Source organism: Cyprinodon tularosa, unplaced genomic scaffold (genome assembly GCF_016077235.1).
Source record: "Cyprinodon tularosa strain WSP-4 unplaced genomic scaffold, ASM1607723v1 ctg228, whole genome shotgun sequence".
Lineage (NCBI taxonomy): Eukaryota > Metazoa > Chordata > Actinopteri > Cyprinodontiformes > Cyprinodontidae > Cyprinodon > Cyprinodon tularosa.
Window position 1 is genome coordinate 1,755,117 of NW_024038851.1, and position 27,853 is coordinate 1,782,969.

At 37.4% G+C, this 27,853-nt stretch overlaps 1 protein-coding gene across 1 annotated transcript in view; it reads right to left on the reverse strand.

The window, feature by feature from the left end:
* Positions 1 to 27,521, reverse strand: part of zgc:152774 (uncharacterized protein LOC553526 homolog) — a 37,240-nt gene extending 9,719 nt beyond the window's left edge. Inside the window, exons 1-12 of the mRNA XM_038286631.1 lie at positions 27,405 to 27,521; positions 27,226 to 27,298; positions 18,511 to 18,643; positions 18,140 to 18,360; positions 16,302 to 16,449; positions 15,730 to 15,883; positions 9,899 to 10,027; positions 9,044 to 9,163; positions 8,833 to 8,936; positions 8,525 to 8,653; positions 4,192 to 4,308; positions 3,915 to 3,992 (exon numbers count right to left, since the gene is read on the reverse strand). Coding sequence (XP_038142559.1) covers positions 3,915 to 3,992; positions 4,192 to 4,308; positions 8,525 to 8,653; positions 8,833 to 8,936; positions 9,044 to 9,163; positions 9,899 to 10,027; positions 15,730 to 15,883; positions 16,302 to 16,449; positions 18,140 to 18,360; positions 18,511 to 18,643; positions 27,226 to 27,298; positions 27,405 to 27,443 — 1,445 coding nt within the window. The 5' untranslated portion in view covers positions 27,444 to 27,521. The remainder of the gene's footprint in view (positions 1 to 3,914; positions 3,993 to 4,191; positions 4,309 to 8,524; positions 8,654 to 8,832; positions 8,937 to 9,043; positions 9,164 to 9,898; positions 10,028 to 15,729; positions 15,884 to 16,301; positions 16,450 to 18,139; positions 18,361 to 18,510; positions 18,644 to 27,225; positions 27,299 to 27,404) is intronic.
* Between the last annotated feature and the right edge of the window lie 332 nt (positions 27,522 to 27,853).

Consider the following 27,853-nt stretch of genomic DNA (forward strand, 5'->3'; position numbering starts at 1 on the left):
CTGTTCTTTGAGCCCTAATGCAGGCCTGGTTAAAAGGCCAGGAATGAAACAACAGCTTTTCTTCCTTTTATGGTATGTTCATGAATATTTAGATGAGCTGTGCGCTGATTGGTTGGTTTACAAAGAGGGAAGCTGCTGAGCAAAGATACATCATAGCAACAAGCACTCACTCACTGAAACATCGAGGTTGTTGGTATGGTAGGATTACCTCTTTTTCCTGGACATGTCTGAGTTTTCATACCTAAAAAAAATGTCCGGGATTTTGGTTGACTACAGTGCAGCAGAACCGAGCCGTAAACTCCGGGGCTGGTCCAGGAACCCCGGAATCCCCCCCCCCCCAAGGGCATGACAAAAGTACAGGCCAGAGCCAAATAAGGCAACATCCCCAAGTTTACGTCAACTCGGTGCTTCATTTGAGTTTGCCCGTTTTATGGTGGAAGTTTAGAATTGTGAGATATGCAGAGAAAGGAGGAACTTCTCTGTACGTCCATTTCACCCACTGAACTATCGTTATTCATCTATGACAATGTAAACTCGGTTTTGCATTCTATGACCTCTTTAAGGAAACCAACGAATGAGTTCCCTCAAATGTAAACCAGTCACTTAAAAAAAAAGCAAGATGGTTACATAAGGATAAAAAAAAATTTACTCTTTACCTAGACTGTATCAGACTGTTGATCTTTCCCTTTATGCCACATAAAATGGATTTTACCAACACAACAAGATCAAAGAGTTCTTGACAGCAGCTTTTGAAAGATCCCAATTCCATTTGGGCCTACAGGTCAAGCCGCAAATTTAACATCAGTATTTTATAGGATGCTCAGAGAAACTGACTGCTGTGAAACTGGTGGCCGGTCGGGTCATTTCACCGCCAATATCTTGGAAATCCAACATCTCACTCAGTGAATGAACCATCTGTAATCCACACCTGCAATAACAAGGCTCCTCTGTGTCGGAGCTGCAGATGGGAAAATATACAGTAATTGCAGCTTTTTTTCAATATAAGTAATATTTCCAGTGTAGAAAGTGCAAACATCTTGTATTTTGTGTCTTTTAAACATGTTGCCAAATACCTGCACACATGAATAAAACAAATTTAGATAAATAAAAAAAAAAATGGATAAATCTGGTATTTTTCAACACTGCAAACTTACATTACTCAATAGACCTTTCTTTGGTCCATTAAGGTAATTTCTGGTCATCTAACTTTTTAAATACTGAAGCTAAAAAAATACTAGTTAAAAAATAGTATTAGGGGTATCAAGTAGAAGAGCACACATCCCATCAATACTTCATATAATATATGCTTCATTTGGATGCTGTGTTGCTAAGTTTTTAAAATAAAGACTTTTTCAATGCAACTAAAAACTGTAAGCCTCAACTTTTTTTGAGTTAACTGCAACATCTAAACAAAGCAACTAATTCACCTGATATTCTTTTCAGAGCCCAAAACAAGAAAACATTTGAATCTATGGAAATTCTACCCTGCATTCAAATGAGGTTTTATACAGGGTAGTAATTTTAAAGCGCAGTAAAACAGGAAGTTATTACCGTATATGGATGATGATATTGTGTCCATTGTAACATTGTCGTGATGCGTATCATCCTGTGTTTCTGTTAACACAGACTTGTTTTCTGAACTAAAATACTTTTACTTAGAGATGAAACTGTAAAGGAAATGTTTGGGCTCTAGAACTACAAATATATTTCATTCAGCAAACCTGTGTAGGCTTAAAGCGAAAACAACATAGTTTATACCGAAACTAATACCAATGTCAGAGTAACCGGTCAAATGCTTTCCTACAAGATTCTTTGTTTTATTATATATATATTTTTTAACATTTTAGTCTGTGAAGCTATACATAAATATGGGAATTAGAGGCTGTTTAAGTCTAGCCTGGGTGCCATTCCGAACTTAGTCCCTCCCACAACGTTTGAGGTCGGAAGGTTCGGTCTGGCATTGCTCAACAGTAGCGCGAGTATGCTAGCACAATATCTGGTGGGCCAATCAAATTGTCAGGGCGGGCTTTATACGATGATGGACAGATGATCAACAGTAACGTAATCAACCACGGGACCAAAGCGCGCTTGTGTGACAACAACAATGGCTGCCGCTGGAGAGTTGAGGTGTGTAGATTCTGCTATTAGGTCTGTTCTAGAAGATATCGACAGCAAATTAATTTTAAAAGAGGAACAGAGAAACGCGATCAAGGCTCATCTTATTATAGGCGTGCAACTGCACGCTTTGATTTTTGTTGACAACAACTATGCCTCGCTTAACATACGTCACGCACTCCGTTGTTCTTATTGGTTGTAGGTCTATTCAATTGAGTGCAGAGGCATTTTTTTCCCTGGTTCATTCAAAACACGCCCCATAATCACAGCTCTATGGAGCAGTATCAGACTCATATTCTGACTAGAATTGAGTAGGACTACGTCAGGCTAGTTTAAGTCTCTCCAACTGTCCAAATATGTTATTATAATATAATAATTGTAATTGAACTTCACACTGGAGAAATGTACCTCTGCATTTAACCCATCCCCTTGGGGAGCCGTGGGCTGCCATTGTGTGTCGCCTGGAGCAGTGACGGGTTAAAAGTCTTGATCACAGACCCAGAGTACAGGCTGTGGGAATCAAACCGTGGACTTGGACTTGCAACCTTCTCAGAGCACAAGTGCACTGCTCTAACCAGGCTAACACTCCCCTATTAGTATAAAGGTCCTGAATTAGTATAAAGGTCCTGTAAAAGTGCGGAAAGCCTGAGTTCCTTTAAATCAAGACTAAAAACACATTTTTTAGGATTGCCTTCGACTGTTCTAGTTAAAAAGTTCAACTGAAACATCATTAGTTCAACTTTTTTATTTGCTTTAGTACAACTGTTTTTAAAGTTCTTTTTTGTTTCTGCATTTTCTATTTTATTTTTTTCCCTACTTGCTTTGATTCTGTTTCATGTCCCTATATTCTAATCATGTAAAGCACTTTGAATTGTCTTTTTACTTAATTGTGCTATACAAATAAATTTGCCTTGCCTTGCCTTAAATGCCTGACACTTCAACTAAAATACTCTATCGAAAATTGTGTCAAAACAGTGAAATTGTGATACCGAACAAACCGACCAAGTTGACTGTGATTCGATAAAGTGAGCAGATTTATAAATGAAGTTAGAGATTTTTTTAAATACAAGGTTAAAGCTTAGAAAGATGATTTTACTCATAAATTAAGTGTTCAGATTCATCTAAAATGACTTAATTGATGGATGGAGTTCTTGCGCTTATTTTGGTATGATGTGTAGATTCTGTACAATCGCTGCATGGCTAATCTGGTGACACAGCTGCTGGGAGTAATTTAAAAGAAATATGCTGATCAAGTCCAACCCAGAACACAACTAGTTGAATTAATCTGTTTTTTTCTGATGTTTTACAAACAGACCCGCATTGTGAAACACGTTAAATTAAACCTCTCTGTTGGGAACTGGTTTGTTAGCTTTCTGAGCTTAAATCTGAGATAGTGACATTGCTAGTAAACATTTACTACTTTTATCTTTTCTGAGCATTGTGTTATGCACTGATGTCAGGTTATGTTGTTTCTGAATGCAACATTATCAGCAACTTTAGGCGTTGAAAAATAAAAAACTTGCTACGTGTAGTAGCACGGAAAAAGTGTATACTAATGGGTCATCAGTGACATTTTAGGTTTGAGGTCTGACTTAGTCATTCTTTAGCATGATTTCATAGTGAAATAAAGTTTCTTCCATTATCAGAAACACGTGCTGTCACATGGAGAGTGGAGCCTTCAAATTTAGGGCTGAGAAACTGACAAATGGAAACCACAAAACCGTGCACACATGCACCCAGTCGCACAGAAGACTGTGTTAAAAGGTCTGTGTGAGAGGTTTAGAGAAATAGGAATTTACATTTTCTTGTGGTTTTTTTGGTAGCTGGGTGTTAACTGTTCCTCGCTCTCCTCGGTTTCCTCTGGCGAAGAGCAGCTTCTGCAAAGACATGAGGCCCAGCAAAAGGTCAGCCACAGCTAAAGTACAGTTAGGCAAGCATAAACCCACAACACTGATGGCCAAAGGAACTGTTGTTTTTTTTTTTCTCCCTGCAATTCAACAAATACTACTACTTGCTGAACTGGGTTAAAACAAAAAAGAAAAACAAGTCTTTCAAAACACTGTAAACATACTCCACCTGTAACGACGATTGGGGTTTAGGCTGCAGGTCCAGTTTTCAGGAGTGACCTTATAATAGTGTGGTGGGACACTTCGCCATTTGAGACATTCTTCACACTGTAACCACAATGGACCCCTGTGAATGCAATCAGAGCTGCTGGTTACCAGAATAATTCAAGCATTTCATAATCAATTATTATACTTCTAAATATTATGGTTATATCTAGATAGCAAAGAATAATATATAGAATACAATCTGCTGAATTTTTCGAACTTTTTTCTATTTCACTGTGGTTTAAAACTGTGTTCACAGGCCTGCCTCAGCATGTTGCTTCAGAAACTGCTCCTCATACCAAATATGTTTTCGGTTTTCCAAAACCTGAAAGACTTTAGCATGAGGAAAGTTATTGAGAGATGTATATCATCACTGCTTCATGCTGCCACGTGGAAAGGGTTATAAAAATGCTTGAGGGAAAACATAATAAAGATGGAAGATATGTTAAAATAGGAGGTTAATGTTATTTTAAATAATTTCAAAATGTTCTTTGCATATAAACTGACGCATATTAGATGTAATTTAACTGCAGGAAAAAAACAAACCCAGAAAAAGGGCAGTAACCTAGTTTCTTAGAGCAACATTGAGATGCTTGAACTATAACTTCCAGGGTTAGGCCCCCTGAAGGCTGCTGGCGAGACTGCACTTTCACAAAGTGAAACCGTCTCTCTCTGGGTTTTGAAATCTGATGGCAAATCATTTTGGACCAGCAGGTTTAGAAGTCATGGAGTTACTAATGAAAGACAGAGAACCAAAGAATTTCTAATCAGTTAAGTTAGGTTTAGTGTTCAGGGGGGCTCAGACTGTGTTAAACCTGGGCTCTGGGTCATGTGACCCATTTAGTGATGGATCACTCCCTCATTTAACATCTATACACACTGTAACTACCTGATCCATCCCGGAGGCACAATCCATACCATCAGCTCATTTGCATATACGCACCGAGATATACATCCAGGTCGGCCTTTAAATTTATTTTGCAATAAATACCTAAATTACATTTCCCTCCTGAAATATAGTAAGCATACTAAAATCTAATGTGTTAAAGGTTAATAATTGTAAAATAAATGCTTTAAAAGCCTTTCTGTTTTATCACTGGTCTGTGCCCAATCTCTAGCGGAAACAGGAGTTAACTTTTTCGGCTTTGGATTTAAACATAAATCTAGTCTTTTTGAGTTTTACGCTTTCCTTTTGTTTTAATACTATGGTATATAATGCATAACCTAAAGAATGAAACACCTAAAATTCAGATAAACATGGTTTAATCATATTTTGCCAGACTACTCTGAGCAAGGACAGAGGACAGAACTAACAAGAAAAAACGCATATATGCACATTAGATTACTCAGACATTGACAATGTACTCCTTCTTAACTGCGACTGGACAGGATGCTCTTAAAATAATATCATGATATTGGATGAAACAATTATTATAACGATAAAAGCGAAGATAAAAAAAAAAATGTAAACAGTTCTTCTATGTGGTGTGTCATAGGTATCTGTATGCCTGTGACTGCTTACCGCAGCAATCATAGGCCCACAATATGAAATAATACTATTGAAGAATATATATATATATATATATATATATATATATATATATATATATATATATATATATATATATATATATATATATATATATATATATATATATATATATATATATATATATATATATATATATATATATAACTAGTAACTTATGCTGGTTTTGACAAGAAATTATCAATTCTTAAATTAAAGGAGCAACTTTCAGTTTTCACATTCCTTGACTCACTTCAGTTCAGCCTTTGTTGATTGATGTTTAGTTTTACCGCCTTTTCATCAGTTTGAAGAGGACGTGAAAAACATTCCCATTCAGCTTTTACAAAATAAAAAAGGCTGACATAATGTACTGTTTGCCAACAAAGGCTAGTAATAAAAAAAAAAAATTTAGAGCTTGTTTTCTGAGAAACTACAAATGTTAATTATCTTCCACTCGAAAAATAGTCACAATTAAAACAGAAAAAAGTTAAAAAAAGATATTGGTTAAAAGAAGAGGGCCACATGTTTTATAATCTAGATGCTGTGGTTATAGATTTTAAAATGCCTACGGCCAAACTAAAGTCCCAGTTAAGGTCACTCCATCCTTAATAGGTTAATCTCTTTATGTTTTTAGACCTCTCCCTTCATTAACAGACCTAACTTAAAGACTTAGTGGATTTTTACAGGCATCTTCAGAAGGCGATGACATGTCGGGGAACTATTAAATGCATTAATTCCAATAAATTTAAAGTCAACAGCACACCGGCCCTTAGGGCTTTAATTAGACTTCCCTGCACCAGAGGCAGGGAAGAGGCAGAAACATTGGTTATGAAGATTTTCTGCTTGCACTCCACTTGCATTTTAAACCTACTTTCCAACAGACCTGTGGCCCTGCAGAAGAGGTAAGAAAGCTCAAGTTGTTGGAATCAGGGTTTCACTGCATCACCAATGATTTTATGCTGGCAGACTAAATGATGCCTTGGTCAATAATAAACATATTGGCACTTCTGGACCTCTCAGGCGGGGACCATGGCATCCTATAAAAGGAAACAGCTTATAAACAGAGGGAAGTATGTACTACCCAAAATATTTCCCTTCAGATGACGGCACTGATCTTAGAGCTGATAAAAGAGCTGACTACACAAGCAGATAATGTAACACCCATAGTATCAGTTATCTTAGTCTACTTATTAAATGCAAACCAATGCTCTGCCTATGAGGAGGAGTTTGGAGCACTTAGCAACTGTCCCGTCTTTCAACCCTGCCTAGGTAAAATGCTTCCGTTGTATTTTCTGGTTCAGAAATAACCAGACATAAGAAACGGAAATTTTTTATTCCTTTCCTGGAAACATCTGTCTGGTAACGCATGAAATAATCCCTGACTGTTCCTGCCTGTTAAGCTGCTGCAGTCCTGTGATGTCACACCCTGCTCCCTCTGCTGTCGTAGATCAACCAGGCCTGAGTGCTCACACCTGCGGCAGCTCCGATTACCAGGAGTTGCTACACCGAGGAGGAGTACTATAAAATTCTGGATCGCTCAGTGGGTAACTGCCAGATTCTTGAAAGCCGTTTGTGTGAGTGAAACATCCAGCAATCCTTGTTTTGACCTCCTGACCTTGACAATTCTTATTTTTGTTTTTCTCCTGCCCGTCTCCTTTCACCCTTCCCCTGGCCACCTCTGATCTCTGGAAATTGGCCTCCTGCCTTGCTTCCTGCCAAAGTCTGTCAACCTCTGCCTCTGCCTGGATTGTTCTGTCTATATTGCATAACCCCCAGACTGACATCAACTCCCCGTCTAGCCTTAGACCTATCCAGATTTTGATCAGCTATTCAGTGATCCAAATCATCCACATGGAGCCACTAGGATTAATCATCAGAGCTATCGCAGCCTCCTGGCTTCTGATGAGCTGGGTGGCTTTTCTTTAGAGCTAATTCAACACCAATGAGTTGTTCCAGGCCACTAAACTTGTTCTCCCCCCTACAGTGATTCCAGTTTTAGTCAATTCCTATCCCTGAAATACCAATTTACACATAAACTCTTGTAACGCTTACCACATGTCAAGCTGAATTATCGGGTCCCCAGATTCTGCCCCGGCGTTAAATGGAGCCCAACTCATGCTGCTATCTATGCCCTGTAAATCCCTCCAGTCGGGGTTAAGTTCACACTTATCTCAAGGTTAAGGTCATCTCATGACAGTGCATTCTTTCTTGTGCCAGACTGCTTCCTTCCATTTAAATTTCCATTATAAAAGGTATCATGGAGGATGTTTTTTTTTGCAGGTGCATCAACAAAATAAGTGATTGTCATAATTTTCAATCATTCTGGTGATATGTTCACGTAAGGCCGTACTACATGCTTGTCCCCATTTTCACTTACGGGTGTGAGTCTGACACAGTGGAAAAATTGCAAATCTTTCTTTTAAAGTAAGCGTGTATGAGCAATGCAAACAACAACTTTTAAACAGAGCCTGCACGAAGAGAAATGGGCTTGTGCATGCTCTCACGTTTAATCGGTGTTCCGACTCGCGAGTGGCTACAGAATTGTGCATGTGCATTTTTTTTTTAAAGTGGAGAGGGCAGGACTTCTCAAAAAAAATCGCAAAAATCCTCCACTATACCTTTAACAACCAGCTTCTTCAACAATCACCTTTTGTGGTTCAGCAATGAGGCAACTTTTAAGTCAGCAAGGAATTATTTCCAGTGAAAATGAATAAATAAGGTAAAGAATGTCATTATCCCATACAACAGAAGAGTTTAACCAAAGACTTACATTTCAGAATCCTCTTGGTCTTCACCGTCTTCTTTATCTAGTGCCTGAAACTCTCGTTCTCTGGCCCTCTTTTCTGTGACCTCCTTCCAGAAATCATTAAGTTTTAGACCCAAAGCACCAAGGGTGAGTCTTAACGGCAGAAAGAAAACAAAGTTACCACACTGAACACTTTCTTCCCTACTTAGATAAACAGTAAAGGTAAAGTAAGGTATCTCTATGGTATACATTTGCTTAAGCTTGACTTAAACTCTGATTGAAGTGCTGCAAAATAGCATGAGCTCATATAAGAGTGTATGTATCTCATGTACCTGTATTCTTTAGTGTACTCAAAGTCCTGTTTGTTATGAGCTGGTTTGAGAAAATTACACTCAATGATGCCGATTACCCCAATGCCAACCCTTTGACCTGATGCCTGTAGGAGAGAAAACGATGACTTAGAACAATAATTAGAGTATTGTTTATAATCTAAGTGTAATACCAGAAATATTCATAACTCAAAGTTTAACTGTTTTCGTTCACCTTGAGCTGGCAGCCAACTTTCTCATAGGCCTTAATGAGTCGGTTCTTGTGGTACATCATGATGCCATAGTGCTCCTTCTTTTTAGGGTTTAGACCAAAAGTCACCTTCACCTTCTCTTTCTGATAGACACCAGTTAGGGAAGAGATATTTTTACACTTAAATGACCTTAAATGACCCTACTTATTGTACTTATATAGCACTTTTTCTACTGAGGAGACTTGACCAAAGCGCTTTACACTACATTCAGTCATTCACCCATTCACGCACACACTGATGGTGGCAAGCTACATTGTAGGTAGCCACAGCTGCCGAACACTGGCGCCACCGGGCCCTCTGATCACCATCAGTAGACAATGCAGGTGAAGTGTCTTGCCCAAGGACACAACAACAATGAAAGTCGGAACCGGGGCTTGAACCGTCAATCCGATTTCAGGGCAAACTCCTACATCCGATGCCACTGTCACACCTTATGATTTATAAAAAAAAAAAAAAACATAACAACAGAGAGAATGACAGAGAGGCTTGTTTTTCTCTGGCACTCTTGTGAAATGTGAAATACATGATATTGAATTATTGCAGTGAGTATTAATCCTGACAAGTTGGAAATCAGCGGCAAGAACGCTTATTTTCCCACCAATTAAACAAAAGGCTTAATGCAACTGGGACTGTGACAGACAAAGCTGGATTAGGACTCAAGTTCTTAGAGTTAGTAACACACTGTTACAAGATGGGTAAAGAAGTAGAAAACAAATCCTGGGAGAACCCAATATATACAACTGCCTGAGTCAAACTTTAGGCCAAGAGGTTTGTACTTCTTTTTAGTTTGAGAAAATAAGCAGATGACAAAAAGATACGCTAAACTGAGGTTTATAGACGTCATGTTCGATGTGAGTCAGACTTTTGGACACCAACTTGGCCAGGACTTTCTTCCCTCTTAGAATGACCTGGGTCCGTGGCTTCAGGTACAGGATACTGAGGTAGGCCTGGGAAAACAAGCACATGAAGGAAAAATGAAAAGATTAATATATTTCACAGAATAACATTTTTTTTTACTGTTCTGGTGGGCGGGGGGATCATAGTGTAACAACCAGGATACCACCAGTAATCTAAGGCTGCATGCTGTAGGATATGTTACCTACTGTAAATTAAGTAAAAAAAAAAAAAGACAAATTAAGGTAAAACTGTAATAAAATAAGTGACAATGCTAAGTAAAGAAGAACAGAAATTGTACCTGTATTAGCATTAATGTTCTGAAAATTATATTGTGACAAAAATTTTTATTTTTTTTTCCCTTTCTGTAAGTCATTTTCTAATTGTACTCTTTGGATTTCTCATAATCATATTGCAGCAAGTGACTGTTTTTGGTATTCACATTGACCTTGATTTTTGCCATGAAAATACTTAAAAAGAAATGTAAAAAAAAAAAAAAAAAGGTCTTGTTTGTCCTCCATTAAAACTCTTGACTTGAAATGTAGTATTTCACCAAGTGCCATATAAAGGGTTAAAAGGAACTGGGGCAGGCTTACTATAAAACCACAGATGTCTTCAGTGGTGAAGAACTGCAGCTCACTGTTCACATTCACCCTTTCTGCCTCATTAGAGCTGAAGTTAGGCTTCCCTTGACCTTAACCACAACCACTGCACTTTGTTTCAGTTTGGGGCTGTTCAAAATCCTCTCTTGAATTCTCAGTTTGTTAAGTATGTGAACGATAGCAAACAATGCTATTTCACAACAAAATATGATAATTTCAATTTAATGAAAACACAGTTATGCAAACCAACCTGGCCCAATGAACTTAATCATCACCCCAGTCTCAGAACTTAACTGGTGCCTTTTTACAAAATCTATGACCCTCATCCAATTTGTAAGCCAAAACAAGGCCTTGTTTGGGCAGTTCTATAAAGCTTCAAACTAACTACCAACAAATAGGGCACCGATACCATTTTGAGAGCCAAAAGTTTATTCATTGCCACCCATTCCAGGTAGCATTAAAAAGTTCTACTGGATTCACTTTGTATTAGTCTTTTTCCTGCTTCACAAAGTTAGGCAGCAGCTTGACAAAGCCATGATGGCAATTATTTTACATCCAAGTAGTATGCAGTTTGTCATATATACACACACAGACACACACAATTTCAAACTGATGGCATCGGTGTGGTATCGGGGCCAAAAAAATGGCATTGGCGCAACACTACTTAGAACTCAACACTAATTCTAACATTTTGAATTAAAAAAACTTTCCTGGATGGGAAGCGAAATGTCTTCAAACTTGGAAAACAAAGTCCAGTGGATTGGTTTTTAACTTTTTTGGATGACTATGACCTGGATGACTGAGAATCTTCACAGGTCTAATATCCTAAGATTTACTTCTAGCCTGAGACCAGAACTAAACCAGCACCAGTTTGTTGTTAGACCAGAGGAACTAACAGCTTTCAAATGTCTTTAAAGGTTAATGTGAAAGAACCACCACTTAAAAAGTTGTTAGTGATTAAAACATTGATAACCACCACTTATTGTTTAAAAGAGGGTTTGTAAGTTAATGTTAGCATCTGTTTGCAAAGAACGTGTGTCTTGTTACAGTCTGGGGTTGTCTCTCTGCTTTAGGACCTAAACAGTTTGCCATCATAGGAGGAAACAAGAATATTGCTTTCTCCCATACCGCCCTAAAACATCAGCCTGTCTATTTTAAACTCGAGTACATGAGGTTACGCAGCAGAACAATGAGTTCCTGCTCGAATAACAACAGTCCTGGAAAGAAGTGTGAACCAAAATTCTCACAAAGCAATGAAGGAGACTGTGTGGTACTCATGGAAAATACTGAAGAGCAGTTTTGCCACCAATCTTTTTTCAAGTTATTAGTTTTAGGGGAAAAAATACTCGTTTTGTTTTTTACATAAGGTCATGTTGGTTTAAGTGGCTTTTTTCTCCTTAAAGATTGGATTAATCATTTGAAAACTGTTGTCATATAACTAATGTTATATAAGTGATAATACTAGAGAAGGAAGTAAATCTCGTTTAAAAGTGCAGTTAAATGTTTATTTTCCTTTGAAACTGTTTTATAATTTATGAAATAGGATGTGTTTGTTATCTTAAAAAGATATCTAAGTCTGTAGCTAACATGACTGTAGAGTTACTTCCTTAAAGTCACCTTCAGTCTTTCATAGCAACTACAGACAGTGTGAACAAAAAGAGCTCAGTAGGAACTACGGCTTCTTAGAGAAGAGCGACCCTCACTTGTAGCTGCAGTAATTCAACATCCTAAAACATCACTGACATGTTTTTGAGCAGGAAAGAATCTGCCTACTTCAGAGTGAAAAAACTTTTGAGTAACTGTACACAGCTGTGTAGGGTCTGGTTTAGTGCTACCTAGCAACAAGTGCTATTTTGGTAAAGAGAAGAACATTCGGAAGCAAGATGAGGAAGTGCTGCAGACCGCTTTTAAAATATATCCAGCAACGGCCCAGCGAACTACGTACATGATTTCAAATAGGAGTAACGTAGCAGCCATCTCATTTCCATTCACCGCTGTTATTGTTACGGTGTTCCAGGTCTGGAACTTCACATTTGACCTTATTTTAGAGCTGGACTGAGCTGTTACAGAAAGTCACGCCCAGTGGTCTTTTTAGTCAGTATGTACATAATCTTTACTTCTTCCCTGAGCTCCTGCAGTGGAAGAGCTGTTTGTGACCACAAAAATAACATAAAACAGAGCTATTTTTTTTTTAACTGCAGGAAACCTGATTGCTTACTTCATCAGAAACTGGAGTCACAAGTGAAAAACAGATGAATGATTTTCAGCTGCGTTTTTTCTAAACTGTTTGCCAAGCAAAAAAAAAAAAAAAAAAAAAAAGTCCTTTGCTCCACATGATACATTTCTATTTAACCTTTTTTACAATCAAATTGACCTAAAAATAAAAGTCAAATAAAGAAGTTGGAACATCAGATTTCCTGTAAAACAAGGATAATTGATTATTTAAATCATGAATTGCAGCCTTTTTTTCTATTTGTTTAATATGTTTTTTTTCTGTTATCTATTCAGTGGGATCAGATGATCTGTCAAACGGTTGTGCGATGCTTCATTTCTGTCGCAGCAGTAGTTTCTTTTTCTTCAGTGCCTCAAGGCAAACTTTGGACTCCCTTGAAACCACACTGTTTATACATGCAGCCTCAAAAGAAGGCGTTATCAGAGAAAGACGATCTATTAGAAGAAAATTATTCACTCTCTGAAGCAAAATCATTTACATACTGAAACACATCCATGTCTTTAGACTAAAATTATACATAAATGCTGAATTGTCTTTGCTAAACAGCTCCAATCCGAAATTCAAGCAAATCCAGGCGTTGTTGCAGTTTTTAAAGTGGATTTAAATCTTGCCTTTAGCATCCCCACATCAGGCAATGCTGTGTTTAATCGGATGTTTTCACATGTTTTGACAAATAATCATGTAGCTAAAAGGTCTTTCAAACCTTCTGTGGGATTAGCCACTACCTTTTTAGTTGAAAACACCTCTTTGGAAATAACCTTGCTCTGCAAGCTGGATTGTTGCGAGATTTGAGTTTTCAGTCTCACAACAAATCCATCTTGAAAGACTCTCGCTTATATGTCCATCTCGTAAAAATCAGTGAGTTGGACCAATGACATGCCAGCAGTGTTTTTAAGGGCGGGACATATAGGTGTGAAGATAGTTAAAAGGGCCTTGCAAGGGCATTACAAACATGGCTATGCAGAAGGATTCACCTGTCTATACCGTAATTGACTCGGTTTTAGCTAAAATAGCGACATAATCTTGTTTAAAAAAGAAGCAAAAAAGAAGCACTTTGTGCATTTATAGATTCAATTCAATTCAGTTTTATTTAAATGGTGCCAATTCACAACACATGTCATCTCAAGGCACTTTACAGTTGACCAGATCATCCAGTCAAATTGATTCAAAGTTTTCTATCTAAGGAAACCCAGTTAATTGCACCGACTAATTGACTCAAATGCAATCCCTCACACTAAGTATGCTTGTAGCGACAGTGGAGAGGAAAAACTCTCTTTCAACAGGAAGAAACCTCCAACAGAACAAGGCTCAGTGTGAGCGACCATCTGCCGAGGCCGACTGGGATTCAAGGAGACAGAAGCAGAGATACAAAAAGCAATTGTAAAAGGCGGCACCGTCCTGAAAACACACAGCCATGCAGACTATCTCCGAGCCAAGATAAGAAAGATGTCACTGCTTTTCTTCAGAAAGTTTTCCTCAAAAGTTTGATTTATCAGCTTACTCTGCTAGTTGTGAAAACACTCAAGAAGCTGCAGATGACCCGCTGCAAAAATTTGCTGAAAGCGTATTATGGAAGGCGGGTACTAGCTGGCATATCACCCAAGGTGGACATATATGATCTAATTAAATCAAAACTCAGGTTCAGTTGCAGAAAGATTATATCCTGTTCCCCCTATTATTTACATGAAATGTTTAAAATGTAAAAAAAAAAAGTCTAATATGTAGGGATGGGAATCGAAAACCGGTTCCTGTTAAGAACCGGTTCCGTATTTTTCGATTCCATGGCATCGTTTGGCAGCTCGCTGAACGATTCTTTTTTCGATTCCCGCAGCAACAGAGCCTAGCGCGCCGGCTCTGGGGAGCACGACTTACGTCACGTTTTTTACGTACGTTACGCAGCTTACGCAACTTACGCAAGTTACGCAAGTTGGAAGAACTATTCGAGGAGGAAGACAACGAGCTGCGGTCACTTTGTGAATCAAAGCCCCGTCTTTCCTTAGCCCAGAGGGTAGATCAGGAAATCCAGCTCTATAAAAGCTTGCCCTCCATCCCCTGCAGAGATAGCGCCACACTGTGGTGGTGGAACAAGCAAGATGTGCTGCCCTTGCTATCTGGACTGGCTGAAAACTACCTCTGTGTGCAGGCTTCCTCCACCCCATCTGAGAGGGTGTTCTCCACGGCTGGAGACACCTTAAGCCCTGAAAGATCCCGTATCCTTCCAGAAAAAGCAGATATGCTCATCTTTCTGCAAAAGAACTGTTAATTTTCCCTACTACTGTTTTATAATTGGTACTTTTTGTTATTTAAAATAGGTTATAATCCCATCATTTGTTATTAGACATTGTTTGTTATTAAGTTTGTTCTTGTATTCATTTTTCATTTAAACACAGATGTTACTCCAGTTTCACATTTCCTGTGGACATCTTGATCTTGTTGATTTTGTAAGATTGTGCAATAGTTAAGTAAACAAAGTTGATTCTGATAATCAAACTGTTTGTTCTCCTTTTTCCCCCAAATTGGAATAGAAAAAAGAATCGATAAAGAATCGAATCGCTTCATAGAATCGAAAAGGGAATCGGAATCGTGAAAATCTTTTCAATTCCCAACCCTACTAATATGACAGATTATGGAGAGTTTAAATCTAAAAATGTTGTTTAACTATCTTGTCCAAGTGGCAATGAATACCTTTTTTCCCCCAAAAATGCTAGGTTAGTTAAGTTACATGCAGTAGTAGTATACTTTCACACCTTAGTGCCCATCTAGTGTTGTACCACACATTGCAACACTAATAACTGCTTTTAACAGCTCTGAATGGGCCCCCGATGTTTTCACACCTACAGTTCTTCAGCAAAGGCGACAGAAGCCATGCTTAAGACATGCCAAGTCTGTATCTGTAATCAGACGTGTTATAATAGCTTACCCTTAGACTGTAATACATGTCTGGGATGTTCTGCTCAGGCCTAAGGGTCCCACTGTTCCTCAGACCCTGCTTCAGCTCTTCCAGATGAATCTCGGGCAAACGAAAGTCCGATGAATCTGAGTCGAAGTCAATCTCAGTCTTACCATCTTTGGCTCTTTGAGGGCACAAAACAAAATAGCTTTTAGATTAGGTTTCCCAGATCTAAAGTTACTTTAAATGGCTAAAGAAGTCCACGATACTGCAGGTAGTGTGAACTACTTATTCAATTCTAATTGAATATGTTCTCTGCTGTGGTACACTCTTGAGGCCAATGTGATTATGATCAGGACTTTAAAGAGGAAGTGCAAAAATAAAACTTGAACAAATAATTACTGATAAGAAATGTCATCATTTAATTAAACTTTGGTTAAACAAACATGACACTTCTGCGTCTGTATGTTTCTGTGTTTGAATCCTCATGGTTATTCACACTGAAATTCATTTGAACTAGACTTTAACCCCCCAAAAAGATGATAATATCTTAAGATACAGATATATGCTTAAAAACATCAACATAAAAATCTGTTTCTGACCTGCGGATATTCCATATCAGTATCTTGGTGCCTTTTTTTGAAGGAATGGAGTCGAAGTGAGTGAGGATCTCCTCCTGGGACTTGATGATGGAGTGTTCCAGGATGGCCGCCAGGCTGGCCTCTGAATCTTCAGTCACAACCAGAGACCCTGATGCTGAATTAAGGCTTACATCATGCATTTTAGTATACACTCTGACAGTGGTAGCCTCCTGGCTAAAGGCCCAGGGCAAATGTCATAACTCTAAAAGATTTCTCTTGCAGATTTTGCATGTCTACTAAATAAGAACTCTCTGGTTGAGCATTGTGAGATACACTTTCCCCGCTTCGTTGCTGGTTGATAACATCTCTAAATTAAAAAGCTGCTTCAATATTTTCCAAAGAATTGGATAATTTCCAATTCAGAACCTTAAATACCTGAAATAACCAACGCTAAAGTTGATCTTTTTAAATGGAACTGAAATAACTGTAAGTGACCTCACTGTTATTGCTGTAAAAGCCTAAAAGTTAAACAAAACATAAAATGCAACAAAATGGAAAAATATGTTTCCTCAAACAAAAAAGTTAAAATCTTTCCCTATCTTTTTTCCAACACTGTGTTTGTTCATCTAATAGTTTTAACACTAATTATCTGACAACATGAAATAGGACCAAACAGCTTACAAAATAATTCATTATGTCACAATATAAAGTTGATCATAGGATCATTCAACAATGGGGTGGGAGAGTAGGGAGCATTGATTTTTAATGCTAGTCCAAATACAGTAAATCAAACCTTAACAACAAAAAAGGCAGTAATCTGAATTGGGGCAAATAAACCAGGTGTTTATTACAAGCTGACTGGTATTCTCCAGAATGACTTTAATTAATGAACTGCTAAGCTGCTTTTTATTCATCTAATAACAAAAAAAAAAAAATCAAAGTTGAAAACATCATAAACTAATAATAAATGAAAGCTTTGTTTTTATGGTTTTTTTTTTTGCAACTTTTCATGCAGAAGCAACTTCAGCCTCACAGAAGCTGGTATAAGACTTAAACAACTTTGATTGTCATTTTGTAAGCACAGAGTGTATATAAAACAAAAAGCTATAAGACAGTGGTGCACCGTTTTATTTTACCCCAAATTTCCTGTTTCTTAAGGGCTCTAAACAAGGCTGAGGTCTGATGACGTCTCACTAAAAATATGTCTGAACCTTTAGGTCCTCCCTGGATAACCATGTAGCAGTTTTATGCATTACCTGCTATAAAAGGCAAAGGCATCTCAAAAGTCAAGGACCTCTTCTTTTACAAACATTTGAAGAAAGTTTCATCTGATGTTGCAAAAGGTTTGATTATCTAACCCAATCATTTAGCTCCGTCCAGCTCCAAAGCTCCATCCAGTTCATCGTTTTGCTTTTCTTTGATCTCACATTGGAGAAATTTACCACTGCATTTACCCCATCCCCTTGGGGAGCAGTGGGCTGCCACTGTGGGGCACCCAGAGAGCAGTGAGGGGTTAAAGGTTTTGCTAAGGGACCCAAAGTGCAGGCTGTGGCAATCAAACCAGGTACTTGCAACCTTTTCAGAGCACTAAGTACACTGCTCTAACACTAGGCCAACACTCCCCAATACAAAACTATGTAAATCCAATAAGAATTCAGATTATAAAAAAGGTCAAATTGTTCATCTAATAATGCTGCATAAAATATACTTTATTACACATTTATATAGGATAGGTTCAGGGTGATATCTATCCAACAATCATCACTGTACCTTGATGACCATAAAGACAACTCACACTGATACCCATCATCACACACATGCACATAGTGTGTAACACCTTTCTCTTTTAAAAAGGATATTAGTTTGTTGGTTGAAGGGGACTATGGGAACAATGACTGCCTGGGCTTTGATGTTCTGGAGGTAGGTCTGTGAGAGAAGTCCCACTGTCTGACAGCCGCCATTTTTGGTGAAAATGAGAGCGTCCCGGCCGAGACGCATGGAGCCGGACTTGAAGCCGTTTCCGTACAAGCCGATGGCATTTTGACTGGCCTTCCCTGAGCCCTTTTCTGTGAAGCCGAAGCTGGAATAAAACGGAGGAGATTAGTAAAGACATACTGACATGGGTTACTATTAAGGTAATTTATTTTAATAGTCTGTTCTTTGTTTAAATTCTGGATTCTGGATATTATTTTAACAAATACAATTTCCAGTTTAAATGTTTTTGACTCACCTAAGCATCTTGTGCAGCTTATTAGGCGTCATCCCACTGCCATTATCAGTGAACGTTAAGCAAAGCTCATCGCTGATTTTAACTACATCTATCCAGATCTGTTTGGCACACACACCAGGGTCTGAAGCATTGTCTGGAGGAGGAAAAGCAGAAATACAAAAGTTGAAGAGGACAGGAAGACATGAAAGGGATTGCTAAGATTACAGAGGAAAGACTGATGAAAAAAACAAAAACCTGTAGATGCTGAGAAACAATTTTTGCAACTGTTAGGTTACACAAGGAAACAATATTAATTTGCAAAAAGGCTAAACCTGAGAGCTGTCCTAAGGTGTGCACCCTCAGAAATAATCTGCATAAAAGATATCATATTTCACCATGTAGCGTATTTAAGCCAGAATACAAATTCTTAACATAACATACTAATGGAAGTGCATTGATAAGGTCAACCTTTTTGGTTATATTGAGATGTAAAAACCTAAAGGAAAACATCTTAATCTGTACCTCCAGCTGAAAGGAAAGATAAAGCTCTCTATATATAAAGTAACACATCTGAGGCTGGAAACGTTTCATTTTGTTCTGTTCCAGATTTTTCTTTCAGGTTGTTTGGACCCAACAATGAAAGTAGCTGGCAACCACTGGAATGTCTAATGTGAATAAATACTGAAATTGACAGCTAGTGTAAGCAATCCTGTCCGAAACCCTTTTTGTTATATTTAGTAAAATGACCAATCAGACGCCTTCATCTCTGTCCCTCCTCCTCGGCGTGTACACGCTCAGCAGGTTTGGCCAATGACGGAAACTTCAACAATACCCCTTGATAAAACTTATGAGGTTAGTATTGCTACCGTAAATTTGACTTGCTACCTTGCAAGCTACAATAATAATATAGTTTACTGGCAGGTGAATAAGACATGAGGTAATTAAGCTGAAGTCTGAAATGTATTGAAAGAAATTGTAGAGTTCTGCTGTGAGATGGATGTTCAATCAACATGCATAAAAAAAGAAATGTTAGGACTAAATGGCAGGGTGAAAGTTCAAAGGGTGTAACCAAACTGGGAACCGATAAATTAACCCAGAACCTCTGCAACCCATCAAAGGGGTTCCCTAAGTGGGGTTGAAGACCCCCAAAGGGTTGTATGAGACCCAGCAGGGAGTTACAACATGATAATAAACACTATGATGTGACCCCTTAGGTGTATGGAAGACCAAAAGGGGAAGAAATTAAAAAATAAATATGCAATGACGCAAATAATTTTTTTAATTAATGACATCTGTCTAAGCGTTGCTTAAAAAAGATTAATGCCATTACAGTGTCTTTCAATACTTAATTTTAAGTAGTAGGCACTTAAAATGACAAGCAGTTCACCAAAGTGGTTCCAGAGAGAAATATAGCTTCATTTCTACTGGTGAGTGACGAGCTAATAGCCAAGAGCAGGTAAATGGTTACACCTGGGCTTCAGGTCCATATGTGTTCTCTAAGGTTGAGGCTATGCAATAATAACATCTGTCCATCTGTCCGTCCATCCATCTGGTCAGGTCAAAAATATGCTGTGCAGGACAGTTTTGCCAACATAAAATTTGTAAGCAAAAACAGGACTTCTGTCTGCACTTCCCATGATCTGGGCTTCTGTCAATTTACAACTGCAGACACTCTTCAAATTTGAAATGGTTCACTCACAGTAAAAATCCTCAATTTATTGTAACACATCTTTTAAAAAGACGCTTTTCGGTAATAAAACTACCTTTGAAGTTTTTATTAAAAATAAACAGCTATGTTTCTGTTGTATTAGATATAGTCTAGTCAATGTTTGCTCTATCTAAACTGGTAAAAAGACGTTAATACAATTAAAATGTGCACACACATGGATTAGGGGGGCGCAGTATTCCTGGTATAGAGCGGTGTATAGAAGCTCATGGCATATGGGTATGTCAACCTGCCTTGTTTAAACCTGGAATGTCACGTTGAATTCTTGAACAGGGCTACAATAGGGAGCATGGTGAGAGTAGCCACAGAGTCAACAAGATATGCAAAACAAGCAGAGGGAGTGCACAAGAACTCGCGTGCACAACGTGCCAGGCTAAACCTAAAAGATAACTACTGTCTGTTTTCTATTGGGACAGCTCGAATCAGTTTACATGATTCGAGTTTTGAATGATGATTCTTTTTCCATTACAATGGATGTCTAATAGTCTTGCAGCTCTATGGTCCAAAGTAATGTGATTTGCAGAAAGACCTCTCAGTCTGCTTCTGTTCTGGCTGTTGTCAGACTAAGACTAAAAGAGCAGTGCCAAGAAAAGCTGTGGACATGAAGCAACCAGGATATACAGGTGCTGGTCATAAAATTAGAATATCATGAAAAAGTAGATTGATTTCAGTAATTCCATTTAAAAAGTGAAACTTGTATATTATATTCATACATTACATACAAACTCATATATTTCAGATGTTTATTTTGTTTAATTTTGATGATTACAAATGACAACAAATGAAAATCTCAAATTCATCATATCAGAAAATTAGAATATTACTGAAGACCAATAAAAACAAAGGATTTATAGAAATGTTGGCCAACTGAAAAGTATGAACATGAAAAGTATGAGCATGTACAGCACTCAGTATTTAGTTGGGCCTCCTTTGGCCTGTATTACTGCAGCAATGCGGCGTGGCATGGAGTCGATCAGTCTGTGGCACTGCTCAGGTGTTATGATAGCCCAGGTTGCTCTAATAGTGGCTTTTAGCTCTTCTGAATTGTTGGGTCTGGTGTATTGCATCTTCTTCTTCACAATACCCCATAGATTTTCTATGGGGTTAAGGTCAGGAGAGTTTGCTGGCCAATTAAGAACAGGGATACCATGGTCCTTCAACCAGGTACTGGTAGCTTTGGCACTGTGTGCAGGTGCCAAGTCCTGTTGGAAAATGAAATCTGCATCTCCAAAAAGTTGGTCAGCTGCAGGAAGCATGAAGTGCTCTAAAACTTCCTGGTATGTGGCTGCGTTGACCCTGGACCTCAGAAAACACAATGGACCAACACCAGCAGATGACATGGCACCCCAAACCATCACTGACTGTGGAAACTTTACACTGGACTTCAAGCAACGTGGATGAAGTGCCTCTCTTCTTTTCCTCCAGACTCTGGGACCTTGATTTCCAAAGGAAATGCAAAATTTACTTTCATCAGAGAACATGACTTTGGACCACTCACCAGCAGTCCAGTCCTGTTTCTCTTTAGCCCAGGCAAGACGCTTCTGACGCTGTCTGTGGTTCAAGAGTGGCTTGACACAAGGAATGCGACAGCAGAAACCCATGTCTTTCATACGTCTGTGTGTGGTGGTTCTTGAAGCACTCACTCCAGCTGCAGTCCACTCTTTGTGAATCTCCCCCACATTTTTGAATGGGTTTTGTTTCACAATCCTCTCCAGGGTGCGGTTATCTCTCTTGCTTGTACACTTTTTTCGACCACATCTTTTCCTTCCCTTCGCCTCTCTACTAATGTGCTTGGACACTGAGCTCTGTGAACAGCCAGCCTCTTTAGCGATGACCTTTTGTGTCTTGCCCTCCTTGTGCAAGGTGTCGATGGTCGTCTTTTGGACAACTGTCAAGTCAGCAGTCTTCCCCATGATTGTGTAGCCTATAGAACTAGACTGAAAGACCATTTAAAGGCTTTTGCAGGTGGTTTGAGTTAATTAGCTGATTAGAGTGTGGCACCAGGGGCCATCAATTTTGAACCTTTTCACAATATTCTAATTTTCTGATATGATGAATTTGAGATTTTCATTTGTTGTCATTTGTAATCATCAAAATTAAACAAAATAAACATCTGAAATATATGAGTTTGTATGTAATGTATGAATATAATATACAAGTTTCACTTTTTAAATGGAATTACTGAAATCAATCTACTTTTTCATGATATTCTAATTTTATGACCAGCACCTGTATGCAGAAGACAGGAAGAAACCATGCTTTATCAAACTGAAGGATAAATGCTATAGCACATGAAGATAAGCTTATGCTACCTATTGCCATCTTGCAATAAAAGTGCTTATATACACAATAAGCCCAGAATTAAATCATTTAACAGTGGCAGCAGTTATTAGCTATTAAAATAAGCTGTGACTAATGGTGCCCCCAAAGTGATCGGTGATCGACATTTATGGTGTTTTCAATTTGACTGCGATGGATTTGAAGCAAAAGCAAGCTGGTCATAAATAGTTTCTAATTGATATTTTGTAAAATCAAATTGAGATGTAGTTAATGGGGAATAATATAGTTCAAGGGACGTTTTGAGGTTCTTTCTCCAAAACTACCGTCTTTGTAATGGTATAAATATTAGAAATTCTCTCCATGAGCTCCCAGCTGGCTTCCCAACGTGATCAGGTCCTTTAGTTTAATAAAAAACTTTTATCCTAAAATAGCTAGACACATTAAAAACTACTTTACATCACCCCATTTCATTACACTGCTGCAGTTAGCACAAGTCTTCCTGTAAAAAGCAAAAGTATTGCTCTGTAGATACAGGGCATCTACTGGTGTAAGTTCAACAAAGCAGTAAATGCAAAAGTAAGATAAAATGGTTTTCACTGTAGCATTAATTAATTAGTTAGCTATACATGAAATATATATATAGATATACATGAAGGTTTATTCATACATTTTCATATATGTCTGTCCATCCATCCATCCATCCATGGAATACATCAAATAAAGTTATCACTTGCTACTCAAGCTAAGATGTATACATTCAATAAGGACTATTATTAATGTGATGACAAAAGAGGTACAATACGAGACAATTTTTAGGTTTGAACTACAATAATTTAACCAGTTGTTCTCTCCTAAAGCTGTTTTATGGTGAAGACTGGACATTTGACTCACATGCTAGTGGATAACCACAGAAAAAAAACGTCTGGCTAATGTATTATTTTTAGTTCTTTTGTTTTACAGGAGGACTGATGGCGGAAAACAGAATAGGATCGTAAGAAAGGGAACATTAAAAATGTTATTTAAGTATGCTTGACACTAATCTATGCCTGTTTTATGTTAACAAAATGATCTGCTTCTGAAAAAAAAAATATTTTCCTTCTGTCCTAAACTCTGTTCATCTTTAACTACTAATAGAATATCAAAACCAGGAAAGTGATGCCTTTACAAATAAAAAAAAATTATATTGATTTTTTTTTTTTTTTTAGTCTGGGCTAAAACTTTGAGTAAAGTTTGATGATGTCTTTTCTCTGACAAAAAATAAAGTTTTACATTTTTCAGCCAGGAACATAGAAGTATAAACGTGAAAAGTCTGATTTGTTCATAATGATCACCAAATTGCAAAAGTAAACTGAGATTTCATTGCATTGTCATGCCACAGTGTGTTGAAACCAACACTGACTTTTAGCATCATGGAAGGTAAATGTAGTTATATTCTAGTCAGATAATATTTAGTGGTCTACATATGAAGCTACCCAACAGGATAGTTAATATATCTAACTTATATCTTACTGTAGAGCTGTAAAGTATATTTGGATATGATTCATTTGTTTCTTTTTTTATTAAAGGGGAAATCTGACTGCAGAACGTGTTTATAAGTTCACATAAGCCTAAAAGTCCTTATTAGCCAGGATCAAGCTGCTAAAGACTTGTAGGATTTTCTTTGCAAATGCTTTTTTATTCGACTTTCTATCAGTTAAACATATTATCCTTTTTGATAGAAGCATAATTGTTAAAACAAATGAAGTCAATAACATTTCAAATTCATATTTATGTCTTTTTATTCATGAAGGTTTTAAATAGACTGGAATGCTGGATCTTCCACTGTGGGACATTTTACAGTGAGTAGACTAGAACAAGTGAGGTAAAATATTTTAATAAGTGATTGAGGAGTGATTATTAATGACAGAAATTGGAAATTGAGATAATTATCTTTGTATAATTATGTGGACCGTGGCTCTGAATGTAGTGGTTTGTCCTGTTACTGGTGGGTTGCTAGTTCGACACCCTGCTCGGGTTATCTTTGTCATTTTCTCCTTTGGTCAAACAATTCAGACATATTTTTTTCACAATTACTATTCATATAAATGTGAAATAACTTTTTTGTTTTACAAACCATACCTTACTATTTATTAATGTATATTTATTCACTAAGGGTATCTCTTTTTAGATCAGTTAAATAAAATAAAAAAAGAATTACCAGATTAATTAATTACTAATCGATAATCAATAGTTTTAGCCCTAAATTAAGCTAAAAAAAAGGAACAATTAAATATCCCCTTATAAATTAAACTTGCCATTTGGTTAGAAATTGATTGAATAATTAAATTATCTAGTTAACAATAAAATTAAATGTCCTATTTAACTGGTATAAGTAGGTGTGAGGTGCCTAATATCTTACAATAAAACAACTGAGGATGGAGCTCTTCTGAGTCACTCCTAGGGTAGCGTTTAACAAATTAAATAAAGATTCACAGGAATCAATATATGTTTGCTTTTTATGTATTTTTGAATTCTCTTTTAAGCATTTTACACAGAAGCATTGCTAGTGTTGTACCACTTCTTATCTCCATTTCTAGTGTAAATTACACAACTATTGATTAAGATAACATCAGTGTACCCCAATTGATTAAAGCTGTGTTGCCATGGAAAAAGATTGTCCTTGTCTTTGCTGCTCTTGGAACAGCCATTAGCTTCAGTCTCTTGGCTGAAGGTGCCAAGAGGCCCCTAAACTGCAGCTAAGAGATTACCTGCTTACAACTGTTTACAACAATGCTTATAACAATTAAATCACCTCATTTCCAAACCAATGCAACCATATTGGACCTATGCTGTTTTAAAAACCACCGTAAAACTCAATAGTCACAGCATTTTTTAATGCTTTTGATTTTGTTGCTGTTTGTTTTATCTTTAAACATTCAACATATTTGCATTTAATGGTGTTCACTCAGAAACGGAAAAATGTTTCCTGTGAAAATTAGAGGCTGCAAGCAGTGCACTGCCCTTGGTCTTCCTGTTAGGAACTACTGAGGAATGTTTTATGTAAAGTATTTAGAGTAACACCCAGCTATAAAGGTACTTTCTTAACAGTAAAGGAACTAGTAGAATATGATATACTTCAAAACTTTTAATATCAGAGTTGTTTTAAGATAATAGATGCTAGTTTGGATGTATACAGTAAATAAAAAAAGTCCTCAGGAGTGTTAGATACTAACAACTCGCAAACTCTCAGTAGAACCTCCATTCAGAAATCCTGCATTCTTCCTAAACCCCTTATAGGGCAAGTTACTGTTTTTGATCACTTGCATACCCCTTACAAATGGACCCCCCCCCCATCCCTCAATGAGGTCTAGAAGCACAAGATCTATATCTAGCCATTCAGCAAAGATTAAATGATATATTACCTACTTAATTAAGCTGGAAAAGGAAAAGTTACAAGTCAAGAAAAAAAGGTAAAAAGCTAATTGAAAAGGTAAAAAGTTACTAACCCTAGTTAACAGTTTATAACAGTATATAAACTAAAAAAGGTAAGTTCAAGTATCAGTATTAATGCTGATACTGGACCAAAATGTTGGACCAAAAAATGTGTTTTTCATGAATTTCTTATAGAAGCCCTTTTGTTATTTTTCCTAATATATTCTGGCAAGTTGGCGTTTCTTGTTATTATATTGACATTAATGTTTGCCATCAAAATATCCATATTTTTTTAAATGTTACTAAGGTAATACACTGGAAAAAATAGAATTTAATAAATAAGTATTTTTTTCTTAATATAAGTGCATTTTCTCTTGAATTGAGGAGTAAAGTAAGACACTTTATCAATGGTACAAGACAATTTACATTTAAAATGCGAAAAAATACCTTTTGTCTTATTTCAAGTAATTAATTATCTTATTTTAAGAGTAAAATTCTAATGCCTTTGGCAAATCCTCTTATTAACCCACCTACATTAAGGGTAAATACACTTAATTTAGGACATTTATTACTCATTTCTAGATCATTTTTGCAGTGTAAGATCTTGTCCTGATTCCTATAACACTAATGGCTTAAAATTTTGAGTTTCAAAGTATTTCACTGAGTGCCTATAAAGTGGTAAGAGATATATGATATTGGGTTAGTTTTGAAGAACAAATGTTTCCTTAAACAAACAAATAAATATTTACAGAGGAGAGCACATCTGGACTGCAGGAAATAAGTTTGACTGTGTGACACTTTTCTATCTAAAGTCATCCAATAGCCTCAGATGGGCAATGCATTATCTGACCACAACACACAGCACTGATATGAAATGCAGTGATGTAATTGCACATCTTCTTTGCTGCTCTGTGACAGTTCCTGTTTAAAAACCAGACAGGCAAATAATGGCGGTTGGGTCTGAGCCAATGAGAGCACACAGAGTGGAGGCATGACAGCCCAGACAGACTCTATAAAGTCACGTTGCAGCATAACAGCCTATTTGAAACTCTTGAAAGACGGACAGGGCAATGTTTAGAAAATACAAGGGATTCAAACTAATTTAGATGCAAACAAATTTTGCTTTAAGTCTGAAGTGTTATAGAGGAAGTTCAACGCTCTAATTTGGCACAAAGTTGGTGAAACGCGCAGCTTTCAATGTGCGACAGCGGAAGAGCGATCAAAATGAAACCAGGATAGTTTGCAAGGAGCTCAATAACACAGGCTGCAGGTGCGCTGCTCTATGCAAACTTCTCATGTCATCGTGTCTGGTAGTTTACCTATTAACTCTGCCACCGCGCTGAACGGCCAGGTGTGACTGGTGGAGTTGCTGTTCAGGAAAGAAGGGCTCATCTGATAAAACAAAAGCAGAATAATCAATCAGCCAGGATCGTTTCTGTCTAAATCAGAAATGATTTTAGAGAGGAAAAATGCTTCATTGTATATTAGAAAGACTTACAGAACTGAGGCGAATCCCGTGCTCGCTTAACCTCGCCATGTTTTCTCTGTGATGATATTGCTTGTGGGAGCAGGTACGTAACTTCACACGGCAGCGCAGTGGGCGCGTCCTGTGCGCTGCCTCCACACAAGGAAGTGCTGCACGAGCATACTTTAAATTGACTAATGACTCATCTTCCAAATCCTAAAGCATCTTTTGCTGTTTTTTTTCCCTTGCTTTTCTTTTGATGTATCTGCAGATGAATGAAATAGTTTAACTTGTTTGATCTGAAATGATCTGATGTTTATGAGTGCGCTTTGGGGGCATCAACCTTATTTTCCTATCTGCTACAAAGTAAATCTGGAAGCAGCATTTACAGAAGATAAAACAAGAAAAAACTTACCACTTATACCACAAGAATAAACTGATTTTACTGTTATAAAAGTTCTATAGAACAGGGGCGGTTCTAG